We start from the raw sequence: 23,877 nt of genomic DNA on the forward strand, positions 1-23,877 counted from the left end.
AATAGCTCCCGGCCGTTAGCTGGTGGGACTTGGTGACTGGATCTGTGTTCCTTCAGTCTCCTGTAAAGCGATGTGAAGAGATGCAGTGGGACAGCGGCTGCAATGCATGAGGAGATGCAGGACCGCTTTGGTGATGGATATAAAGAGGCTCCACATGAGCTTTCATGCTAGTAATAGGCTTAATAACCCTTCTCCTTGTATTATGTTTTATGTCTTCAAGGACCCGTGCTAGTGTTGACTAATTAATTAAGTAGAATAGGTAATGAATCAGGGTCTCCCTGAAATTAAAATGCAAACATCCTTTGTATCTTATCTCCATGCCCACCTTCATCTGGACCATTCTCAAATGTTCTTTTTATATTAAAACTGTGAATTCCACTACATCGACTCTGGCTGTGGCCTGGTTTTTACAGGCCCTGGAGGGTTTGGGAACTTATGTTTTTGTTAACATTTTTTTTTTTTAAGAATCATATTTTATTATTCATGTTCATTGCTTGGAAAAAAAACCCACTAGGCTTGTTTAACACTAGAGACATAATTATCTGCAAGAGATTGTTTCCTGGTTGTGGTGTTGATAGTTTATTTTTTAACTTGCATTGTGTATCTGGGGTAGGGTGGTTTTTTTTGGCATTTCTTTGACTAATTCATATTTTAAAAGCAGCAGCAGCTATTTTCCAGGCACTCACATCAGAAAGGAACAAGGCAGGAGTTAAATTTTCATGTGCAACACAGTGACTTAGGAACTAAAACCCAAAAGCCTGCTTGTTCCTCAGGCACCCGATACAGCTTGGGCCTTTGTAGTGACTCCTAATGAGGCATGGACCTTATTTTTTGTTATTTTTGGATGAAATTTTTCTTCTGAGGTCATTTTGGGTCTGTCTTCGTTTTTGTTTTTATTAAAGGAAGGTTAAACTGAAGCGCTGGGAGGCGTAGACGTCACGGGCGCTGCCTGGGGTCATTCCAGGCCAGCGGGCGCCTGGCGCGGGTGGACAGAGCTGCCCCTTCCAGTGACTTGAACCTCTCTCTCTCTCTCTTTCCTCCTCCCTCAAGGGCTCCATCGGCTTCCCAGGATTTCCAGGAGCCAACGGAGAGAAGGGCACACGGGTAAGAACCACTTTGTTTAGCAGCTTTGCTGGGTTTTTTTTCCCTCTCCAAAGAAAGATTCTTGGGCAGGATGGGGGGAATGCTCCATTGCAGCAGCTGCTGGGCTGATCCTCTGGTTGCTTTTGCACGAAGAGGATGCTCCAGCAAGGGTCATCCCGCCCACTCACATCTCAGGACAAGGTTCCACAGGACCAGTGAGAGTCTGGAGCAGGCCAGAAGCTCCCGACGCTGGCAGCTGGAAGAGGAGGATTCTCTGCAGACAGCAGCTTTCCAATTAAACCCTAGAAATGTTTCCCTCAAGATATTTTAAGAGATTTCTCTGAACCTGAATCCTTCCCGTGCTGTCAGACTTTGCTCAGGGCACAAAGAGCTTTTTAATTAACAGTAATTATGAGAGATGGGTGAATCTGTTCTGAAGCAGCGAGAACCATCTTTAGGCTAACTTGAGATTCAAAATGCATAGCTGAAAACACACTTACGAGTTCCTCCTTTCGATAAGCGGAGCTATTTGAAATTCATAAACACCCTTAAAATGTGGGGGCTCTGTCCTCCAGACTTGTCTCTACCTCTCAGCCCACCTCCACAGACTTTGCTCCCAAGCAGGATGTCTAAATACACTGGTGATGTTTTCATTTTGGGGAAGAAGTGCTTGAATTGGGGGATTCAGACTGCAAACATAAAGTCATCTTGCACCAGCTTTGCTCACAGGGACGAAAAGGGGGAGCGAGGAAAGCAAGTTGAATTAGTTTCCTTTTTACTCTCATTTAAATACAAATGACTTCTAACAGACGTGTTTGATAGGAGCCCAGAAAATATAAATCACTTTGCACTGCATTAATATCAGGCCACTGAAATTTGGTTTATAACCACCTCCCTTTTTTTTTTTCCCACTGAGTAATTTTCATTTCATTCTGAACTACAAATGCTGCATCCTCTCCCTTCCCTCTGCTCTGGCCGGGCGGGAGGAGGGAGGCCATGAATAAGGCAGCTGCTACAACAGCCTTGAATTCACTGTAGCCCTATAATTACCACCCGCCTTATCAAATACACAGCAATAAAATCCTTGAGCTGGGTTTTTGGGTGATGTAAAACAGAGCGTTGGCACCAGAGTGGAGCAGAGATGTGCTGCTTTGCATCCCCGAGCATCCGCATCCCTCTCCCTCCATCTGCTCATTTTATTCTGGTGGGATGGAGAGCCAGACTGCTGGGATGGGAAACCTTTCAGGGAGCAGAGCGGGTACCAGGAGCTGGTTATTTGAGATAGAAAGCCCTTCTAAGGATTAGGGTGGTTGAATTTTGACAAATCCAGCCTGAAAGCGTCTGAGGCTGGAGCAGACATGGTAGGAATGGGCCCAACTTTAGGACCAAGGCAATGCTGACAAGACAAGAAAAGACAAAATCAGTGGTTTATTATTCTAAGTGAGCCTTGTGCTCCTAGGAGAGGGTAGTGAGTAACTTCTGTTACACCCCAGGTATGCCACATTTCTTCATCTAGGGATTGAAAGGGGTTTTTGCATTTCAAGCCCAGCCTGGACGGAGAGGGGGGGCAGCTCATGTTGTCCTGGCTTGGGAGCTGAGATACATCCAGGTTGTGCTGGCATCTCTGTGCCAGCAGCCCCCAAACCTCTTATTTAAAGGAAGGAGGCAGGGATTTGGGGAGAAATTATGTTCTTTTTGTGCATGAGGAATAGGGTCCAGATTTCCCCAATCCCTAAGGGGAAGCGCAGTCTGACACATAGAAATAAGTTGGTTTATTTTATTGTAATTTTAATTTTTCTTTCTCTCCAAGGTGTGATTGGAAAATTTATACCATTCTACACCTAGTCCAGCAGCGTGTGCTTGTTTTATTGATGTGCTGTAATGCAAGAGAGAGAGAGAGAAAGAAGATTTGCATGAACAAATATCTCTTTTACTCTAAGGAGTCCATCTTGAAAATTGTTTAAGAGTAGCAAAAATACTGATTTTTAGTAACTGTTTTGATATTCTTCTTCTTTTTTTTTTTCCCTCCCATATATCTGATTTGAAATAAGTGGAAAGCAAATATATACTGAACAATAGACTGAGCTGGGATCACACTGCGCAAACCAAATGGAGACCATCAACTTAATTTAAGCCTTGTTGAGTTAGACTTGATAAATCCTGCTCTGTTTCTCCTGAGACCACTAAATTTGCTATTTTATGGGCATGTCTACATATAGTCGAGAAGGAGACTTTCCACGATTTGCTTCTCCAGGGCATTGTGGGGTAGCCCAACTTGCCATTGAAACAACCAAAACCCATTTGTCTTTTCTTTTTACAAGGTGTAACTACGATGCTGTTCAATGCAGTTGTTTGTGTCCGAAGTAATATGAATCACATGTTTCTCTTACAATCATCATGATCTAGGAATGGAAATAAGCTTTCCAGCTCATTATTTCGGCGATGCAAGTAGTCTTCCCAAGTCCTTAAATTAAAAATAAGTGAAACCCAAAGGCACCAGTGCAGCACGAGCAGATCCTGAATTTTGGTGCTGGCAGAGCCTGTAGCACTAAAGCTCCCCAAACGTGAAGCTGCGGCTTCTGGCTCTTCAGCTGCACAAAAGGGCTGGCAAAGTTAAAAATAGAGGGAAAGATGTTTGGGGTTTTTGTTGACTTGTTAAATATTGGCGTGGTTCTCCTGAGCGGCTGCTCGTTGCAGTGCTCGTTCTCACGCTGCTGCCCACACCTTGGGTGAGCTTGCTGGATGTTTTCAAAACCTGATCTTAAAATCAATAGTTAGATGTGAGTAACTGGTCTTATTTTTAGAGCTAATGGGCCTCTGCCATTAGCAGGGGGTAATAGATCTCCCTACTTGCCCAGTCTGACAGAGCCTGGGGGGTGCATGGAGGCACCAGAATCCAACTATTTATTTGGGCGCCTAGAAAATAATCTGAATTTAGATGCCTTTCCCTCAGTATCCTGGTTTGAAAAATATAGGTCTGTGTACATTTACAGTGCTATATAAATTCTTCCCAACACTACAGAGTGCTGTATGCATGATTAATGACAGCAATAAGCGGGAGAAAATTTTGCTTAAAAATAGAATTGAAGATGAAGGAGCGCATGGGGCTACCTGCAGGGAGACGGCACATGCTCCTCTCCACCTGCACTGAATTTAGCCTCCCATAGCTCAAGGAAAAGCAGCTGGAGTGCTTTAAAATTATTTTTGTAATTAATTAAAAACAGATATGCCAGCAGGGTTTATTAAATGGAGCCACAGAATGGGGAGGATTCAGCAGGACTAATTTTAGTAGCTTGAAGAAAGTTGATTGTAAAGTTTCCCAGTTCCTGTTTTTACGTTCGCCTGGTTAATGAGTGCCAAATAGGAGAAGACAGGATCGTGAGATGATGGATTTGGGGCAGAAAATGGCAAGTGATATTTTAAGCATCCTGTGTTCCTTATGGAGAAAGCAAGTGTTTCTCTCCCCTGCTTTACCAGGCGATGGGTAACAATAGCAGACTGCAGTTCCAAAGGAAGAAAGTTAGACCTACTGGATGTTTTTAACCACTTGACACTAGCCAAAATAGTGTTTTCAGGGAGCAAGCTCTAGGCCATTAGTTTTCTTTTAGGTGCGGGGTAATGGAGCTTAGCGCACTGCCAGATTTAGGACCCAGCCATCTCTGTCTTCTCCCTGTCAGAATTAATCACAGTCCCCCATTAGAGGAAGCTGAGTGCATCTGTCAGATCTCATAAGCCTGCTGCTTTATCGCTGCTGCAAAACAATGTCTTAAATTACTTGTTTAGCACAAAGTTCGCAGAGATGAAGGAAGATTTGTAAATATGTGGGGCAGCTTAATTGGCTTGCGTGGCGTAAAATACCTGCTCAGAGCGGGACCCCTGCTCTGCTGCTGGCACTCCGTAAATATTTAACAGTGCAGGGCTCATAACACGTGTGTGCATCGATGTGAGCCACCCAAGGTGAGGACCAGCCCTTCCCCACCTTGGGAGCTGAGGGGAGGGACCAGAAAAGATCATTAGGAAAAGGGTTTGGCACGTTTGGGGTAACAGAGTTGAGCTTTCTGCTGGCTCTGGCAAGTTGGATGGTTTTTTAGGAGACTGCCTGATCCAAGAGGGTGATCACATCTTTTAAAGTCTTTGTGATGTACGGAAGGACTCAGGGTGGGTGTTCTTCTAACATATCTCCTTCCCTCCGCTGTTAGATGTCATCTGGGCATTGGAATGCTGTCCAAGCATTATAAATGAAAATAAATGGAAGAATCAGGAGCCCAAAATCAACCTTCTTTTGTCCTTTTCGTTGCAAATGAGAGTTGGGAAGGTTTGGAGGGAAGTTGATGTGCTGTAGGCTCTGCTTTCGGTCCATCTGCTGCAAGTTCAGCCTGCAACGCTCACCGCTAATTCCTCTTTCTTTTTCCTTCCAGGGGACACCTGGCAAACCAGGTCCAAGGGGGCAGCGCGGTCCAACGGTAACGATCCGGTTCTTCATTCTTGTGCATTTTGAGTGCTTGTTAAGGCCAGGGGAAACTGGATCTATTTTTTTCTCCTCACTGAGTAGGATCCGGCCTTTAGAGGTTAAAGCTAAGCAGAGGGGACACAGTGATTTGAGGCTGAGCCCCACCAGTGAACATGGTTTAAAGTCATCAGACCTCCAGTGGCAGTGATGGTTTCTGTCATCCCCTTGCTGCTGGTGGGATGGCTTGTAACACCATGTGGCTCAGGTGCTTTGATGCTTTGCCTCATCACAATGTAGTGCTGTGGGTAGCAAGAAGAGCTAAAATGTCATCTTTTGTGTCTTTTTAAGGGTCCACGTGGGGAAAGAGGCCCTAGGGGAAGCACTGGGAAACCTGGCCCAAAGGTAAGGTTTTGAGGAGCCTATTGGAGTTGTCCTAAAATGCATTGGTATAAGAGAGCGTCTGGTTCGTTGTCCTGTGTTTCCCTTCTCTCCTGATCTTTGTTGCCCAGCCAAAAAGCTCATAACCCACCCAAAAAATACGTGCACGGACCCTAAACATGTGCTAGCCCGCATTTCATCAAGTGCATGGATGAATGAAGAGCCATTGCAGCAAGAAGGGGAGGGAGCACCCTCACGTCAGGGACCGGCACAACCCTATGATCCACTGATGCTTCCCCTAAGCCTTAATTTTTCATGTTAAAATAGTATCTGAAGCATCCAAGAGACCTTAGGCTGTGACATAGGCGAAGGAGCATGTATTGCTGCTGAGCTCCAGAGCCTTGCGCCTCGCTGAGCCACTTTGCATGCACACGGCGCACCCGCAATTGGTCACTGGGCAAAACAGGACTTTTTCTGCTAGCCCATCTGGAGGCACATTCAGCTCCAGAAACTGCTTCAGAGACTGATGAAGTGACCATCAATCACTGTGTGTGATGGAAGCAAAGCTTTCATAGTAAGGTGTTGTCACCACCGCGCTGCTGGCTTTAAAAATAAATGTCTCAGCTTTGTATCGGCATGAATTTTTGATAAATAACTCATCTTAGCTGCGGTGTTTATCTCTCAGAGGGAGGCCGTTATCTGGTGGAAATATCCTGAGCTGGCTGATGTTATCTTTCCTGTATTTTTATTAAGCAATGTGGGGGGAACGAGCAGCTGTTTGTTTGTCACTGGATGCTGTTCCTGATACAGAATTATTAATAGAGAGGGGCTGGGGGAGGCAGTGGGGTGGGATGTCACTGTGGGCTTGGTGCCATTTGAAGTCTTTGAGCAAAGCAGCTGCACTGGTGCTGTATGTATTTTTAATGGTGCGTTGTTTTGTTTATTTCTAAAAGGGCAACTCTGGTGGTGACGGCCCCCCTGGTCCTCCTGGAGAAAGGGTAAGGCAAACTGGTGAGGCTAAAGCAGGACGCAGTCCAAGCCTGGTATTTTAACGTGGGAAATGAGGTGGATTTGCATGGCTGAGATGGTGCTGAGGGGTTTTTGCAGGGAGGATCCTACCCTTGACACCCCATGAAGCAGAGAGGGATGGACAGCTCGCTGGAGATGGGATGTGGCTTAGCATATCTCTGTCAGCAAACTGGAAAAGTCTGTTTAGAAATCTGAGGTGAAATGTGCTCATGTGGAGAGAGGTGTTATAAGTCACCTGCAGCCACCAATTCCCTTCTGAGCTCTCCGAGGAAAGCTCAAATGGGACCTTGGTTACCATATATCAGCATCTCTCCATGGGAATCACAGAATCATTGATTGGTTTGAGTTGGAAGGGGCCATGAAGGTCATCTAGTCCCTGGGTAGCTCCCAGATGCTCTCACTTGAGCTGGGATGGGAAAGACCTATTTTTCATGTAGCACTGGGAGGGAAAGGCACAAAGCAGTTGAAAGCCCTCTCCATACTTGCAGTGCTTTTTGCAGCTGGACAGGCCACTTGGTTAAACACACCCAGTGGTTCTTATTTCCTCACACTCTTCTTTTTCAAGGGATGGCCCTGTGCAGCTGCATCTTATGCTTTGGGGCATTTCATAGCAGTAGAAGTAGCTGGCTTTTCATACCTTCATGCTCATCTGCTGTTTACACAGAGCTGGTATTTCACAGTAAAGTGCTGCAGGCTCCTTAACCATGTTTTCTGGCTTGTTTTGCATCCCAGGGACCACCAGGGCCTCAAGGACCGACTGGATTTCCTGGACCAAAAGGCCCCCCTGTAAGTAACTCTCTTTCTAGAAGATGCAAAGAAATACATCAAATCTTTCCCACCCAGCTGCGATTGCCTGTGCCAGCTCAGTCTTTGCTGCTTCTCTGACACACAGTGACATATCCAATAAATGGCATTTCTGAGACATCATGATAATAACCCGATGGTTTAAGATTTTAAATAGCCAAGTAAATTGCAGCTGATTATAAATGTTCATTTCCTAATGACTCAATATCAATAGTATCTTTCATGGTTGCTCTGTTCTTTATTTTCCCTCTGTATACTAGGAGGACAGCATAAGCGAGTAACACTTCTGTCTCTGCAGTTATTATACACTGGTGGGGGATGTCAGAAAACTTTTTGGAGTGATTTCTTTCCCTGTAGTGAACAGCTTGCTCCTGCTCTGGACCTGCAAGATAAATCTTTCCTTTTAGTATGGGAAAGGGATGTATCTTTTAGGGTTCTGAGCACCCCTATTTCACTGTAAAACGGATGGGAACTAATGCAGGGAGGCAAGCAGGTTTGATTCAGTCCTTGTCACAGTTTTACTGCTGAGCATGTGGTCACGTTCCTTCTCACGCTGGTTTTTCTGCTCTAGGGTCCTCCTGGGAAGGATGGATTGCCTGGTCACCCCGGACAAAGAGGAGAAACTGTAAGTAGCCAAAAAGTCTTGGACAGATCATTAGCCCTGAGTCTTGTCTTGCCGGTTGGTTTTTCTAAACCCTTCTGTGCAGCTGGGGAGATGTGGCCACGTTTGGTTTCCCTAGAGGTCTATGTCTCTCCAGCTGTATGGGATGGTCTATGGGAAGCAACCCTCTTCTGAGCAGGACGACTCGGTCTAATGATGATTGGTCTGAAGGTTGTGCACCAACTCCTCATTCTCTGTCCCTTCAGTAGATTGTGGTCAGCGTGCATCATGCACATAGAAAACGTGAGCAGAGATACAGTGATGCTGGTAGTTGGTGTCAGAGGCAGTCAGGTTTCTGCTGTGATGAAAGCTGCAGACGCAGCTCCTTGTGAAGTAGGAGGACGTTGGCTAGGGTTGAGTCTGGGTCAGCGCCAGCACTTGGTGTGACACTTGCTTTCAAGAGGTGGAAAAGAAGCTGGGGGGTGATTTCAAAGCAGGCCCTGCAGCTGGGTTTTATAACCTAAGGACTTGCTGATGAAGCACGTGTCCTTTCACACTTCCCAAGGGTGGAGGCTGTGTCTCTGCTCTTTGGGGCATTACCCGTGAAGTCTGCGCTTTCTTTCCCACCCTGTCCTTCGGAGATGTGCAGGTTTGACATCTCCATGTTCCACAGGAGTAACTCTAGGGCTGCAATAGCAGATTTGTCATGCAAGACAGGCTCCATCCTTTGCAAGCTCAGCTTTTGGCACCCGGCTGTGTAAGGTCAGGCACGGTTTTATTTTCTCTGGAACATGCAATCGAGATGCTTTTCACACCTTGATGCACCATATGGTGAATGCCAAGAACCGTTGCATGTCAGGAAAGAGTTGCAGCCCAATTTTGGCAGCACTTGTTTTAAAAGGGAGGCAATTCCTGACTAAGATGAGGGATGCAATGGTTTTGCTCTAGTTTTCCGGTTACTGCAGCACACTCCTGTGTCAGATGCTGCCTCAGCACCTGATTAAGAAGAGCGTCTCTGCTGAATGCTACCTTTTAGCCAAAGCTTTGCACAAGGCACTCACCAAGTTTTGCTTAAGCCCCTGCCAGCAATAATCCCTCGCTGCAACCCAGGGAGCAGTCCCTGGCTCTTTAGGTTCCTCACTGTATTGTACGCATACTGCTTTGTCCATTTTAAAAGGTTTTGTTGCACAGATGTAATCATTGTTTCTCACCAAAGGAGAACGATGAGGCATGTGGAAGGTATGATCCCCTGGCTGTCGTGCATCTCTGGTCTGTTTTCTGCTCCTTTTCTTTGCTTGAGGGATCCCCTAGGCAAAAATGCCCCTCTGCCGCGTATTCCTCTGCATGCAGTAATTTGTATCTATCTCTCTGTTTGGCATTTTTGGGGATGTTTATTCTTTTTCCTCAGTTGTTTCCAATCCAGCTCATTCCCTGTTGCTGGTACCTCCCTCTCCCCAAGACTGCATGCTGCATGTTAGCAGTTAGACTCTTTGTACTGTGTTTATTTTACAGGAGGAAAAAGCCACTTTCCTTTACTCAGCTTTGCCTGTTTCTCCGCTGCCTTTCCAAGCAAATGAGCATTAAAAAGGCTTTGCACACAATGCATTTTTTCCCCTTCAACTTATAACACAACAATTTAATTAACTTGCCTGGCATTTGCTAAGGAAGGCAACGCAAATACTGCTCAGTGCAATACCAGATATTTATTTACACTCCGTAAGACTGACGTTTAAGGCAACGGTTGTGGTATTTCTGAACACAGAGTCCTCAGGTTAGGATTAACTTAAAGGTGAAGAGAAGAATTTTCCCCTGCTGGAGCCTGGCTGTGACATTTAGTCTTCCTTCATTGAGTTGTCTGTAACATCCAGGACACCTACATTCAAATTAGAAGTAGTAAAAACTTTACTAGCGTCTGCTGCTCTATCAACTTGGAATAAAGCATCAAACGCCAAGACTACATCCATATGAATGGAGAATGGGCTTTCAATTATTTGGGATCTGAAAATATTCCCTGATAGCTATCTTCAGTCACAGGCAAATACTTCCAGAAACCCAGAAGTATGTTAATCTATGCCATCCACAAGCTTGCAAAGATGCCTTTCCCTTGCATCCTCTTGGGGTGCGTGCAGACATGTGCAGAACCAGGCAGCAGAGGTTCCTTTTTTTGTCCCATTTTCCTTATGCAGAGGAGAGAAAAATGAATTAAATAGTAGTTTCACATTAGTAGCCTTGTCAGCACACTCTGTGGCTTCATGCAAGAAAACCTAGGCTTGAAATCTGAGCATCAAATTGTTCCCTTTGTTTTACTTCTCATTTAGTAGCAAATAGGCATGCTGACGGCTGCTGACATATTTCACCGTATTAGATTGACAAAGATTGGATGTAAAAAAAAAAAAAAAAAGCAAGAAAAATTCTAAAAGCTCTGTGCCTCAGGCTCAGACAGGATAAAAGTAAACTCCTTTCTTCAGATTAATAACAAGCATCCTGCGCAGAAGTGGCTGAAATATTTTTCTGCGATAAGAGTTTAAATTGTACATTCGTTTCGCAAAGATGTTTTGCAGTTTTTCCCCATCAACGACAAGGTATTTTCTGTGATCCGCAGGCAGCTCTAGAATAGCGTTGAGTAGCTTTTTTAGCGTGACACACTATCGTTGGCTTGGGATTTATCTGATCATCTTTTGTGGCAATGAGAAAATAGCCTGCATGCCCTAAATGCCATTTCTCAAGCTTGTCAGCGTGCTATAGCGAGGATGATAATTAATGTGCTTTTTAAAGAGTGGCTTAGGAGAGCTCAACAATTGCAGTGGTGATAGTTTGTTATTGTCACTCCTCAAATGTCAGTGTAAGTAGCTGTCATGGAGACTTCGCTACTCATCAGCATTTGGAGAGAAACACATTTGTGATGTCTTTCAGCAGATAGTGATGAAGGAAACAAAGCTTCCCTCAGCCCCAGGCTGGTGGGGTGTGGGCTTCAGCAGGGCTGGAGGCTGGAGCTGCCCGTGCCCCAAGGGGAAGACAGTCACACAGCCTCCGAGCTCCTGGGAGCTAAGCCTGAAACAGAGCTAAGCCTAAACCAGTCCCAAAACGGGGAGCAGAAGAAGGGAAAAGGTTATTAAGGATTACTCAGTATAAAGTAATTCACACATTCTGATTTTTTTAGTAGCCATTTCTTCTATAGGTTTTATGCGTATGGCAAATTCTTTTATATATATATATATATATGGCCAGTCCTTCAGCCAGACCATAGTAGTTCCATTAAAACAGCAAAGCTGAGCTTTGAGAATCCCTTTTTCTTCCTCTGATTCATTCCTGTATAAATGTACAAAGACACATTTTCCATCTTCCTTTTGGTTTCTTGTTTCTTTTGTCTCTGGGTGTCCACCCGTTCCTGGTCAGTGGTTTCAGCAGTGGAAGAGGAGCAGTTGGGTGGTAGCCTGCGACCCTCGCTGGAGCACTTCTTGTAGGAGTGTCATCTCTTTCTCTTTTTCCTGTCTCTAACAGGGTTTCCAAGGCAAGACTGGCCCTCCAGGACCTCCCGGTGTCGTAGGTCCTCAGGTAAGAAATGAGTGCTCATGCTTACACCAGCAACTCATCTTCAATGGGTTGGCACAGCCGGCTGTCACAGCTCTGATGGTTCAGCTGGAGCTGCTGCGACTGCAGTTTATAAAGCATAGAGTCTCCTCTTCCAGGGGAGTCAAAATTGTGTTGAAGGAAGCTTTATGGCTGTGGAATTCCTGGCCAGGGTGCAAAATAATAGACTCATAGAATGGTTTGGGTTAGAACAGACCTTAAAGCTTATGTAGTTCCAACTCCATCTCCTGCTAGACCAGGCTTCTCAAAGCCCCATCCAGCCTGGCCTTGAACACCTCCAAGGAGGGAGCATCCACAGCTTCTCTGGGCAACCTGTTCCAGTGTCTCACTGCCCTCACCATGAAGAATTTCTTCCTAATATCTAATGTCAAGACATTAGGATGGTATTTAGACAATGTGCCTGAAGGCTGCTGTGAGTAAGTTGGCTCCTGTGAACTTAACAGAGCTACCATGGTGTAAAATTGGTGTAGGGTGAGAGAAAGATCAGCTACACACAGCCTGACTAAAAGACTTTAAGCAACCAGAGAGTTGAACATAATCTCACAGGGCTGTACAGCTGCTGGGGCATCGAGGGCAGTGTAAGCGAGACGCAAGAGTGCTCTTACATGCTGTTATGAAGAAATGCATCTCTCTTCAGTATAAAGTGCTGCTGGCTTCTGAACTGAGCTCTCTGCAATCTGGAAATAGTAACTGCACATCCAGAATTTGTGCCCCCTAAGTACAGGCAGGCAAGGCTCGTGCATCAGTTTTGTGGTCAGAGTCCTAGATTGAGTAGAACTGGCTTTGGGTTGAGTCGTCTTGCCTGAAGGGACGGATGGATGAGATGCTGAGGAGCATGGTTTAGTATTTGATAGGAATGGTTGGACTCGATCCGATGGGTCTTTCCAACCTGGTGGTGATTCTATGATCCTGTAACTGCTGGGGAAGTTGCTCTTTAATTGCAAAGTAATTCATTTGTCCTCTTTAATGATAGTATAAAGTCCTTGATTTGTAAATTCCCTGATTAGGGGCAATTCCCCCAATATTCTCAAGTGCTCCTTGGGTTCTTTGGCGATCTTAGTTAGCCCCGCAGTGCATAGCAAGCCTGATCTGTGGCTGCTGAGCAATCGTGGTGTTATTGTTCTGCCTACACTAAGTGGCACCCTGCAGCATGACATGAATTACAACCACCATCCCAGCGGACACCAGTGTGCAGGAATGCTATAGTCTTGTGTGTATGTCCTCCTCCAAAATGAGCCACTTGGGACCCTTCTGCACTGGGCCTTATGTTATACTCATTACCATTTAATGCCCGCGTACAGCACAGAGGCAGTCAGTAATTGTCGTATAGTGCAAACCAGATCCATTATTTATGCTCCATATAAGGACAAGTCAGCGTGATTGCAGAGTACTTAGGAAGTTGCCAATTAAAAAAAATAGGAAATCTTTCATTGCAGAGGTTAGGCCTCTAGTCTATCAAATGCAATGATGCCTGCTTCCAAAACAAGGTCCCTTTAGATGCCAAAGGAGGCATCTCTGCTGGCACTCCTGGTGGCACTGCAGGGGACAGCTAAGGGAAGGAGCATCTTCCATCCTGTTGCAACCTAAAAGAATAGACTGATAGCCTGAACTACTTCTTTCATTGTTTGCTCTGCTGATACTCACCCACTTGATCTCCGTTTCTTCAGGGTCCGACTGGTGAGACTGGGCCAATGGGTGAGCGGGGACATCCAGGCCCTCCGGGTCCCCCAGGTGAACAAGGTCTTCCTGGCCTCACTGGAAAAGAAGGAACCAAGGTAGGGACCAGCAGCCTACTGCATTCACCTTCCTTACCACCCTGCATGCCCGTCTCTCTCCCAGAGATGGAGAGGGATAATGCAGAAAAGAAATGATGTTTTGCAGTGTCTCATCATGACTTGAGCCCAGAAGGAGGAGCTGGGTCTCTACGAAGTCTGCAGATCCTCAGCTCTTTATCACTGTCATTACAGGGTGACCCTGGTCCCGCTGGCCTCCCAGGGAAGGATGGTCCTCCTGGCTTGCGAGGCTTCCCTGGAGAAAGAGGTCTCCCTGGCCCCATTGTGAGTAGAGACTGCCCAGTCCTTCCAGCAGGAAGGATTCCCAGGTGGCGCAGCACCCACCTCCCCAAATGACTTTGTTTTCCTCCCTCCAGGGTGCTCCAGGGCTGAAAGGCAACGAAGGTCCTCCAGGCCCTCCAGGTCCAGCAGTGAGTATCCTTGCCCTTACAGGCACCACCTAACGCATTTACAAGCTTGGCAACCAAAACGGAGGGTTAGTCACAGCTCGGTGCTTTATCCGTTATTTCCTTTGCACTAACTAACGACTTGCTGGATATTGCTTTCTTTAACAAGACATGCATGTAAATGTGATAGCTCAGTTGTTCTGTGGTGTCAGCTGTGAACATACGTGACAAGCTGAGGGAATTGGAATGATTCAAGACATCGAGATTCTTGCTTCTAAGTCACCTGCTTTCCCTCTGAAAGTCGTCCCCACAGCCCTCTGGGAAGAAAATGTTCATCATCCAGTCCTCCCTGCTGCACTGGCCACAAAGTGGCTTGTACTCTTATTCCAAGCTGATAATGTCCCCCCAGGAACTGAGCTCCCTGCACCATCCAGAGGAGACTCCAGCCCTGCCAGGGTTTTGAATGAAAAAAGATCTGTAACACCCCTAAGGCTGATGATACCAAGTCATCACATGGCAGTCCCTTCATCAAATGTGCTCACTTGCTGAGAATGCTTTTGCAGCATCCTACTGCTGGATTTCTTTGTCTGATGAAGCTTGATACTCAAGTTAATGCTTCCTTCCTTCTCCGAACAGGGCTCTCCTGGTGAGCGTGGTCCTGCAGGATCAGCTGGCCCAATAGGCTTGCCAGGGCGACCTGGCCCCCAGGGACCCCCGGGACCCGCAGGTGAAAAGGGAGCCCCAGTAAGTACCAGTATAAAGCTTGACAGCTGTGGGTCAAATAGAAATGTGTATTGGAGGAAGCTGAGCATGGAAATGTTCCCAGGGCTAAGTGTATAAAAGTTTATATATATATATATTCAATTAGGAAGGAGTTCTTTCATCTTGCGTGCATCAAACCACACTGAACATTAGCTGCTCAACTGCCTCGTTTGTGACATTGGTGCTGTCAAAATTGGATGTGATCCCAGGGACTGAAATATCCTCAGGCAACAAAAAGGGATGAGGACTGAACAGGTGAAATGACAGCGTGTGTGACCTAGTGACAAACAGCCGAAGGACAGGCCTCTGGGCAGAGAGGGAGCCAACTCCATCACTGCTTCCAAGGATGCGATGGCAGCAACAATTTCCACTGAGCCTAAATAAGTCCTTGCCCTTGCTCTGCCCCAGCCAAGGGGCAGCATGGGAAGATGCTGTGGTGGTTTCGATTCTGTTTCCTGGGATGCTGCATGATGCTGCGGCATCAGCGTTCCCAGGCATCCTGCTGGTGCCCGTGGAAAGAGCTGCTCTCAGCCGGAGCGCGAACAGAGCGCGGCTGAGTCCTGCCATATGGTCCCTCTCCTGAGCGTTCACCAGCCAGCCCGCGCAAAATCTCACGTCTTTCGCTCCCCAGGCACGCGCGTGAAATGTCACGTGCGGGCAGCAGAGAGTGGGCTGGGATGACTATTTCTGTCCCTGAAGAGCACATCCCCGTGACGGTCCTGAGGAGGGAGGCTGTGCTTCTAATTCACCCCCAAATGGTTCTGCAGGGACTTTTGGGTTGCCTGATGCAAACTTAAGCTCAGCTTCACACTCAGCAAAATGAGCAAACGCTGGCATCAGTGATTTTAGAGTATGTGAGGACACTTAGGGTGATTGGTTGTTGTTATCAAAAGTGTTTATCAGCTGCTGCATTCCACGTTTGCTGGCTTATTAGAAACTTCAGCAGCTAGTCCAGAGGCAAGAACATCCTGGTGAATCAGCTTTATGAACATCTGTCCTGCCAAGTACCTATGTGGTGTATTGGTGGAGAGATGAATAGGCAATTTGTGTGGCATCTAATTATTCAGAGCAAGCACCCAGGACTCAGATGCAATTAAATTATGTACAAGGAAACTGAAAAATATTCACTGTTCAGTTCTTATAAACAAATAAATTCAATTGAAGGCTCCAGGTCTGAGAAATACGAGTAGATGTTTAAGCAGGAGGCCAGCAGAGATTGCTTTATTCACTTCAGTTGTTTTCCTTTATCCAGAAGCTCAGAAGGGAGCTTGGGGCCTCCTGAGAAACCCCAATTAGTTGGGGATCAGCCAGGGAGGGAGCAGGCAGAGTTCTGAGGCAGCCAGGACCAGAATCAATAAAAACTGCCTTGTGGGGAATGAAAATTAGTTGGGGTCTTGTTTGTCATCTAGAGAGAGATAGCAGAGGGCTCAGATTAAATCTGATCGTATTGCTTTAGCAGTGAAATTGCAGCTGTGATCTGGGTATTCACCGTTTAGATTTGTTTGTTCTTTCTTTATCTCTCGAGGTAGAAAGTTTGTCTTATTTCAGACAGTGAGCAGAGAGAGCCTGATGAAATATCAGCTGGAAACCGGTTTTGCTCTACACGCTCATATAGTCGAGGGGTCATTAGCAGCTGAATAAAGCGTTAATGAGATGTATTGGATTGGTTGGAGGGTGGAGGAGAGCTTTGTGTGACCTGCCTGCTTGTTCTGCTTCCAGGGTGAGAAGGGTCCTCAAGGACCAGCTGGTCGAGATGGCATCCAGGGCCCCGTGGGACTCCCAGGTCCAGCAGGTCCTGTTGGCCCCCCTGGAGAGGATGGAGACAAGGTGGGAGCAGCTCCCTGCTGCATAGGGTCCCTCTGGGAAGGAATAGGGCAATGTGCCCCATTACGACCACGCTGTGTCTGCTGCATTGGGTTGGATTTGCTGCCGGTCACAACACAAGGATGTTTTATGGCACTGGCAATCCTGCGAGATCAGCAGCGTGTCTCGTCTGGGGAGCAGCAGGCACTGTGCTGCATGTTCTCTACTGGCCAAACCACTCGCTGAAGCTGACTAGCCTTCCCCGAAGCCTCGAGCAAGTGGTCTGTCCATGGAGTGGCCTTTCCAAATTAATTAACTTTCCCCAGTCTCTCATTAAGCCCCTCTGGACGAAGCAGTCATCACTGCAAACAAGGTCTGCAAAATGATGCTTCTTGCACCTCATAGTGGCTAGCAAAGTTTTGGGATGTAAAAGGATTTGTTGACACCTACATTGGCCAACTCTCTGGCTTTTTTCAGAACTTAGTGGGGTATTTCTGTGGGAATTGGCGTCCCTAGGATGAGGGTGCAGACACACAGGGCTATCGCTTGAGTGTTGGGATAAGGAAGTAATTACCAAGTGAACTAACTGTGCCCCTTTACACCTGGCAGGGCGAGATCGGGGAGCCTGGCCAGAAGGGCAGCAAGGGCGACAAAGGAGAGCAGGTGAGTGACATGGACATCATCATAGCTGCTTCCCTGGAGGAAGTGGTTATGTTGGGTGACTTGCTGGAAACAGAAAATGATAGCATTTTCATTTCTTTCTGTCATTGCTCCATCTTCTCCTTTGTTTCATCAAATACCCACGATATAACAAGAGAGTGAGTGCCTGATGTGTTTCTCCTCCAGCTCCCAGGAACACACTGAGATGTTTCAAAGTCATCCGTGTACTGTGTAAATATCTGTGGAATGTTAGCAGCCACTAAAGTTGGATGTTTGGCTACAGTTGATCTAGTTGCTTGTTGCACACTGAAACAGCCTTTATGTGCTCTTCAGAGCATGAGGAAGATTAATTACACCTACATATCTACATAGAACTGATATGGGATAATATTGAATGAATGGTATGGGATGGTATGATGTGAACTGGGATGAAATGGCTTTGCTGGAGAAAAAAACACATTTAGATAGGTCTGCTGTGCCATTGGCACCAGGGCTGAGGATTGCTGGTGTGCTCCGAGACACGTACCCCTGTCCTCACCCTCTGGTTTGAGAATACAAGTCTAATGGAGGCTGCATTGAAGGGCATCCCTTTTTCCAGACGAGTTTTTTATTCTATGCTCCTAATGGTGCCTTTGCACTTCTGTTTCTTTACAGGGTCCACCAGGTCCTACTGGCCCACAGGGTCCAATCGGTCAGCCTGGCCCAGCTGTGAGTATTGTCCCCTACTAGCAGAAATCTTCTTTCTTGCCATAAACTGTCCTGGGAAGCACTGCAAACAGTGGAAGTTTCTGCCTAACAGTGCTTATTATTCTACGAATGATTGGAATTCTACAAATGGTTGGAATTCTACGAATGGTTGGACTCGAAGGGTCTTTTCCAGCCTAGTGATTCTGTAATGCCCAATGCACGAGTCGGGCATTGCTGCTGGAGGTGGTGGGGATGGGGCTTTGCAGCTGCCTTGTGTCTTTGCCAAGCTGTCTTAGACCCTTTCCTCGTAGGGTGCCGATGGAGAGCCAGGTCCCAGAGGACAGCAAGGCCTCTTTGGTCAGAAAGGTGATGAAGGACCCCGAGGTTTCCCTGGTCCGCCTGGCCCAGTGGGCTTACAGGTAATTTATAGTATCAAGGGACGTCTTAGAGTAATGAGAGCTGGGACTCAACCTGAGATGTTCACAGCTAAAACTCATCTCTTCCACTTCCACAGGGCTTGCCTGGACCACCTGGTGAGAAGGGAGAAACAGGTGACGTTGGGCAAATGGTAGGATGCTTTCATACTTCTTTTTTTCACTATTGACATAGACGTTGCTCCAAGAAACATGTCTTAAATTTACCTCTCCTTTCCCTCAGGGCCCACCAGGCCCACCTGGACCCAGAGGTCCATCTGGACCTCCAGGAGCAGACGGTCCACAGGGTTCTCCTGGGGGAATAGGAAATCCTGGTGCAGTAGGAGAGAAGGTAAAGCATCCAGACAAACCTGATTCAAGCATGAAGGAGTTTGCTACAACACTTATGCAGGAGCTTTGCTGTGTCAGCAGCAAACTCAGCACCCTGCAGAAATATAATTGCTCATCCTCTTTTCCCCTCTGCAGGGTGAACCTGGTGAATCTGGTGAGCCTGGTCTTCCCGGCGAGGTTGGCCTGCCGGTAAGTGTGCTGTGGGGTAGCTTTTTTTGTGAGAAAGAAGAGCTTTTCTTCAGCGGTGTCCCCTGAGTTGCTGGTTGAAGGGATGGCAGAGAGGCATGGATGTTGTTGGACCCGCAGAGACTGAAGCAGCCGTGTCCTTGGTTTGGGTATTGGGCAACACGTCACCACGTTGCTGGGTATTTATGGTATAATATTTAGTCACTGAATATGGGCTGCCCACGGCTGAACACCATGAGCACTATTTAATCCTTGTGGGAAGGGACTGCTACAACACGTCCTCGTGTTTTGAGATACAAATAGAGATTCTTTCTCCAAATTGAAGGAAGGATAATTAGAGATCGGTAAATTGTTCTCCTGAATAATAGAAACATCTTTTTTCCTTGACAGGGGCCTAAAGGTGAAAGAGGTGAAAAGGGTGAAGCAGGTCCCTCTGGTGCTGCTGGTCCACCTGGCCCCAAAGGTCCACCAGGCGATGACGGTCCCAAAGGCAGCCCTGTAAGTACCCCCTCCAGTCCAAGCAATGCTTCCTTGTCTTGCCCACCAGGATTTCTGCATGAAAAGGTGTTTTGCAGAGAATTTTGTGGGAATTTGAAATAGTTTACCAGCCAGCAAATCGCTCCTCATGTGACGTGTGATATTAATTCCCCTTTTTAGGGTGCTAATGAGGAGAAGACACAGCCGTACCCTATCTCCCAGCAATACTTGAATTATTAGTCCTTTTTGCAGCCCATCACAAAACTCACCTCTATAGAGAGGGGCTGCAGTCAGTTTACTTTATGCTTAAGCTAAATTATTGCCAAGGTCCCCCGCATCAGAGCGAAGCTTCCAAAATAACATAGAGGAGATTTATGTGAATTTGGGAGTTGCAGCTCTAGGGTCAGATCCCTGCTGATGCTAATTGCTGTAGTTCTGTTGAAGCCAGTAGAGCTATACTGATTTATACCAGATGACAATGGTACAGTATTTATCTTGCCAGCTTCTTTGATGCTTGCTGGCTGAAGAAATTTATTATGCGATAAGTGAAGATGGCATGAAACAGCAGAGGAGGCAGGGGAGTTAGTCATCTCTCTTAACAGATGGGTTTTGGGGATATCGCATTATTGATTGAAGCCTATTGTCGGAACACTGGTCTCAGAATCATTTGAAGTACACAGTAGACATTGTACAGAGAAGAATGGTGAAGTGTTTTAGTCATTAAATGCTTTAAGAGGATCTTCATGTGAAAAATGTTACACATCATGTAGTAAGCAAAAACAAAATCTTCTAATCTACGCATTCCCCAAAGCTGTGAGGGTTTCACTGTCACTTGTCCAATGTATTTATGAAAAAGTAGATGAAACTCCCAGTGTTGCCTCTGGAGCTTTGCATAGTGTGGATGCAGAGCTGACCCAGTGGCTGTGACAGGATGAAATTACAGCAGATGCAAAGAAGGGATGTGATTTGTGATTGTGTTTAGGGGTTTTGCTTTGCAGAGTGACCCCCTGTGTTGTTGTTGGGATAGCAGGCACTAGTGCTCTCCACTTCTCCAGATGCAATATGTCTGACTTGGGGTAATACTTCTTCTCTCTTTGCAGGGTCCAGTTGGTTTCCCTGGTGACCCTGGTCCTCCCGGAGAACCTGGTCCAGCTGTAAGTGTTTGTCTCACAGAGGGGCTGTTAGGTTCCTCCTCCTGGTTTAGTGAAACACAACTGTGTGCTGTTCATGCACCAGCAACTCCTCTGGCATTTACTCTTCCTTTCCTTGGGAAAGAGTAGGAAATCTTGCCATAAGACTGTCAGACCATGCTACAGCCTTTGGGGCAGGAGCTGTATGAATGCTGCAATCCACAGTATTTGACAAGAGAACGTTTGCTGTTACCAGTGTTCTCAACAAGAGATGGGAAGGGATGGTTGCCTGGTGATGTGAAGACCAGATGAACCACACCTGCAACTCTCAGGTTGACACTGACACTGCTCAACTGTATTTGTACCCTAAATACTCCTACTTCTGTCTTTCTTCCTCCTTTTTAGGGTCAAGATGGTCCCCCTGGTGACAAAGGTGATGATGGCGAACCTGGACAGACTGTGAGTAACTGGATAGACGAGATCCATTCCCCTTCAGTCCTTGTGGTTTCTGCATGCAGGTCCAAGGACTTTTAACACAGAAGGACATACAACATCTAACTCCCACTAGCTTCTGCTGCACTGGTCCCCTGATGCCTGTCCAGTCCTGTCCTCCTCCCTGGTTGTGTCAGCCTGGCTACTGCCGTCCATCCAGGCTGCTCAGCAATGCATCTTGAAAGCAAAAAATTAGCTTATGGAACCCAAAATCCAAGTCTTTCATTTTAACTTTTCCATGCCTTATGGTATTTCTTGGTGGGAAGGGATAAAACAAGATACCACCTGCACCCCCGAGGAGGTGTTGGGAGTTGTACTGGCTGCCCACGCTTTGGCTTAGCACAAACTCTACATCTCGACTTGAGTTTTACATGTTTGCTCCTTCCTCCTGTATCTTGCAGTGCATTTATGACTTGTTCTCTTCCCTTTCCATCTAGGGTTCCCCTGGTCCCACGGGAGAGCCAGGCCCCTCTGGACCCCCAGGAAAGAGGGTAAGCTGATTGCCTTGGAGCGTTTTTCCGATTGTATTTGTGTTGACTTTTTGAAACTGAGGTTGTTACTTGGTCTATAGTAAATGCAAGGCAGTAGCATATAAAATAAGTATAAAAGAACAATAAAATCAATGTACCATCTACAACCATTGGAAATCGATGGGAAATTGTCAACCAAATCCCATGGAATTAGATAATTTAACACCCAAAAGAAAATAGAAGTATGAGGTGCTCCTGCTTTCCCTGCCTTGCTGGCAGAGCCCAGGGATTCATTTAGCGAGAAGCTAATTTAAAAAGCTTTTCAGAGATATTTGTCTCCATTTTGTCTTCTTCCCTGGGGCTGCAGCATCATTTTTCTAATTCCGATAACTACTTCAGATCAGTGCCATCTAATTGTGTTTTGCATCTATTTTGTGCTTTCTCTAGGGTCCCCCTGGCCCAGCTGGTCCCGAAGGAAGGCAAGGAGAGAAAGGAGCCAAGGTAAGGGCTAAATGGGATTTCACTTCTCCTATGTCCTTCATATGCCAAAAGGCTCACCCTCTGACAATGTTGGTGTTTGAACAACAGCAAGTTGATTTTGCTGCGTGTTATAATGAATTAGCCTGAATTTGGGGCTGTTGGCCTCAATTCTAAGCTTATGTTTAATGAATTTTGTGGAGATAATTAGGGCTTGGTAAGGTCATGGGAGTGTTTTTCTTGTTTTGAAATGCCAACGTGCCGTATTTGGCAATTTAACGTGTGGTAAATAGTAGAGCGTATGCAGCCCTGTGTCCTTTCCCAGGGCAAATCCACCATTATTGTTTTGGTAGGGGTAGTGGGGGGATGTAGAGTAGGATTGCAAAATTATAGATCCAATTATTGCAGCAGCTGCAGGAACGCTGATGGTGGAGGATGCACATATCCCAGGAAAGCTTTCTGCTCTGGAAAGTTCACGGCCAAAGGGCTGTTCCTGGTGGAAATCAGCAGAAATGGGCAAGGCTGAGAAGTGAAGGCGTTTGAAGGCTTTTCCTCGGTGCATAAGGTGGAGGGGGCAGGAGGAAGATCAATGAACAGGAACTTTTACATGCTTTGTACAGAACTGCGTTCACTCTGTGACATCTTGGGAGCAGCCACAGTGTATTTGAGAAGATCATTTGTTGCCTCAATGCAAACTAAACCATGCCTACCTCTTGTATCTAGGGTGAAGCTGGTTTGGAAGGACCTCCTGGGAAGACTGGCCCAATTGGTCCCCAAGGTGCCCCAGGGAAGCCTGGCCCCGATGGTCTTAGAGGGATTCCTGGTCCAGTTGTGAGTATTCCCAACCTGAGTAAGATCTGAGAAAGCTTCTGGGCAGAGTTGTTCCTGGTGCTTCACAATAACCCATCTGCCTTGGAAGATGCCTTTCTCCCAGCATAATATTCTGTCTGTGCTTAAATGCCTGACAGTAGATAAAACGTATCTAATGGAAATAATATAATTGTGAATATCATCTCACAGCATGTTTCATTTGAGTCTTGGGTGTGCTCACTCACTGTCCATTGGTGAGAGTTTCCATGACTTCCTAAGTCCCTTTTCCAGTGGAGATTTGATCATGAAAGAAACTTAAATCCTTTTTTCTTTGCCATCTGTGAGAAGCCAGGGCTAATGTTCCCTGGCACAGGGAACAGCTGAAGACAGGTGAATAATCAGAATAATCCCAGCTGGGAGCACTGTTGTTGTGAATGATTGTTTTAAGGGAATTGCACTGTTTTACAGGGTGAACAAGGTCTCCCAGGATCCCCTGGCCCAGATGGTCCTCCAGGCCCAATGGTATGTCCAAACCATCAAATTCCTTGAGCTTTTAAAATGGATGAATGCATTTTACATTAATTAATTCTCTCTTTTCTTTTTTTCCTGTCTCCCAAAGGGCCCACCGGGTTTGCCTGGTCTTAAAGGAGACTCTGGTCCTAAAGGGGAGAAGGTAAGAATGGAACACATGATCTCGCTGCATGACCTGATCCTTGTGTCTGGATCCAAAATCAGGTTTCCCATCCCCAAATCACTAGCGCTGATGGTGACAAGGTGACACGGAGGAGCTGAATCACTGCATTGCCTTGTGTCAGCCCTTGCCATCCCTCGCAGCCGTAGTTGTTGGGGCTCTTTAGCAGAGGGCATGAGGAGGTGTGGACACCTGGCTTGCTTTGGGGCATCATTCTCAGTCTTGTAGAAATTGATGTAATATATGTTAGCGCAGTGCAGTGGTTCTATTTCTATATTTGTAGCACTTTCTGTTGCAATCAGCTAGTGCTTTTCTCTGCTCTGCCCCTTCCAGGTGTCAGGGACAGCTACAAG

The 23,877-nt window shown here is 46.4% G+C and overlaps 2 protein-coding genes across 3 annotated transcripts in view; one reads left to right on the plus strand and one right to left on the minus strand.

The window, feature by feature from the left end:
* Positions 1-23,877, minus strand: part of PIERCE1 (piercer of microtubule wall 1) — a 378,509-nt gene that overhangs the window by 114,736 nt on the left and 239,896 nt on the right. The window lies entirely within an intron of this gene.
* The window catches only part of COL5A1 (collagen type V alpha 1 chain), a 149,276-nt gene that overhangs the window by 110,246 nt on the left and 15,153 nt on the right, over positions 1-23,877 (plus strand). For both annotated transcript variants that reach the window (XM_069873655.1, XM_069873656.1), the window contains exons 32-57: positions 1,051-1,104; positions 5,502-5,546; positions 5,882-5,935; positions 6,865-6,909; positions 7,673-7,726; positions 8,316-8,369; positions 11,847-11,900; positions 13,604-13,711; positions 13,904-13,993; positions 14,086-14,139; positions 14,752-14,859; positions 16,597-16,704; positions 17,290-17,343; positions 17,995-18,048; positions 18,339-18,446; positions 18,542-18,595; positions 18,685-18,792; positions 18,927-18,980; positions 19,368-19,475; positions 20,555-20,608; positions 20,990-21,043; positions 21,514-21,567; positions 21,994-22,047; positions 22,747-22,854; positions 23,302-23,355; positions 23,453-23,506. In XM_069873655.1, the coding sequence (XP_069729756.1) occupies positions 1,051-1,104; positions 5,502-5,546; positions 5,882-5,935; positions 6,865-6,909; positions 7,673-7,726; positions 8,316-8,369; positions 11,847-11,900; positions 13,604-13,711; positions 13,904-13,993; positions 14,086-14,139; positions 14,752-14,859; positions 16,597-16,704; positions 17,290-17,343; positions 17,995-18,048; positions 18,339-18,446; positions 18,542-18,595; positions 18,685-18,792; positions 18,927-18,980; positions 19,368-19,475; positions 20,555-20,608; positions 20,990-21,043; positions 21,514-21,567; positions 21,994-22,047; positions 22,747-22,854; positions 23,302-23,355; positions 23,453-23,506 (1,800 nt within the window). The remainder of the gene's footprint in view (positions 1-1,050; positions 1,105-5,501; positions 5,547-5,881; positions 5,936-6,864; positions 6,910-7,672; positions 7,727-8,315; positions 8,370-11,846; positions 11,901-13,603; positions 13,712-13,903; positions 13,994-14,085; positions 14,140-14,751; positions 14,860-16,596; positions 16,705-17,289; positions 17,344-17,994; positions 18,049-18,338; positions 18,447-18,541; positions 18,596-18,684; positions 18,793-18,926; positions 18,981-19,367; positions 19,476-20,554; positions 20,609-20,989; positions 21,044-21,513; positions 21,568-21,993; positions 22,048-22,746; positions 22,855-23,301; positions 23,356-23,452; positions 23,507-23,877) is intronic.

Source organism: Phaenicophaeus curvirostris, chromosome 20 (genome assembly GCF_032191515.1).
Source record: "Phaenicophaeus curvirostris isolate KB17595 chromosome 20, BPBGC_Pcur_1.0, whole genome shotgun sequence".
Classification (NCBI taxonomy): Eukaryota; Metazoa; Chordata; class Aves; order Cuculiformes; family Cuculidae; genus Phaenicophaeus; species Phaenicophaeus curvirostris.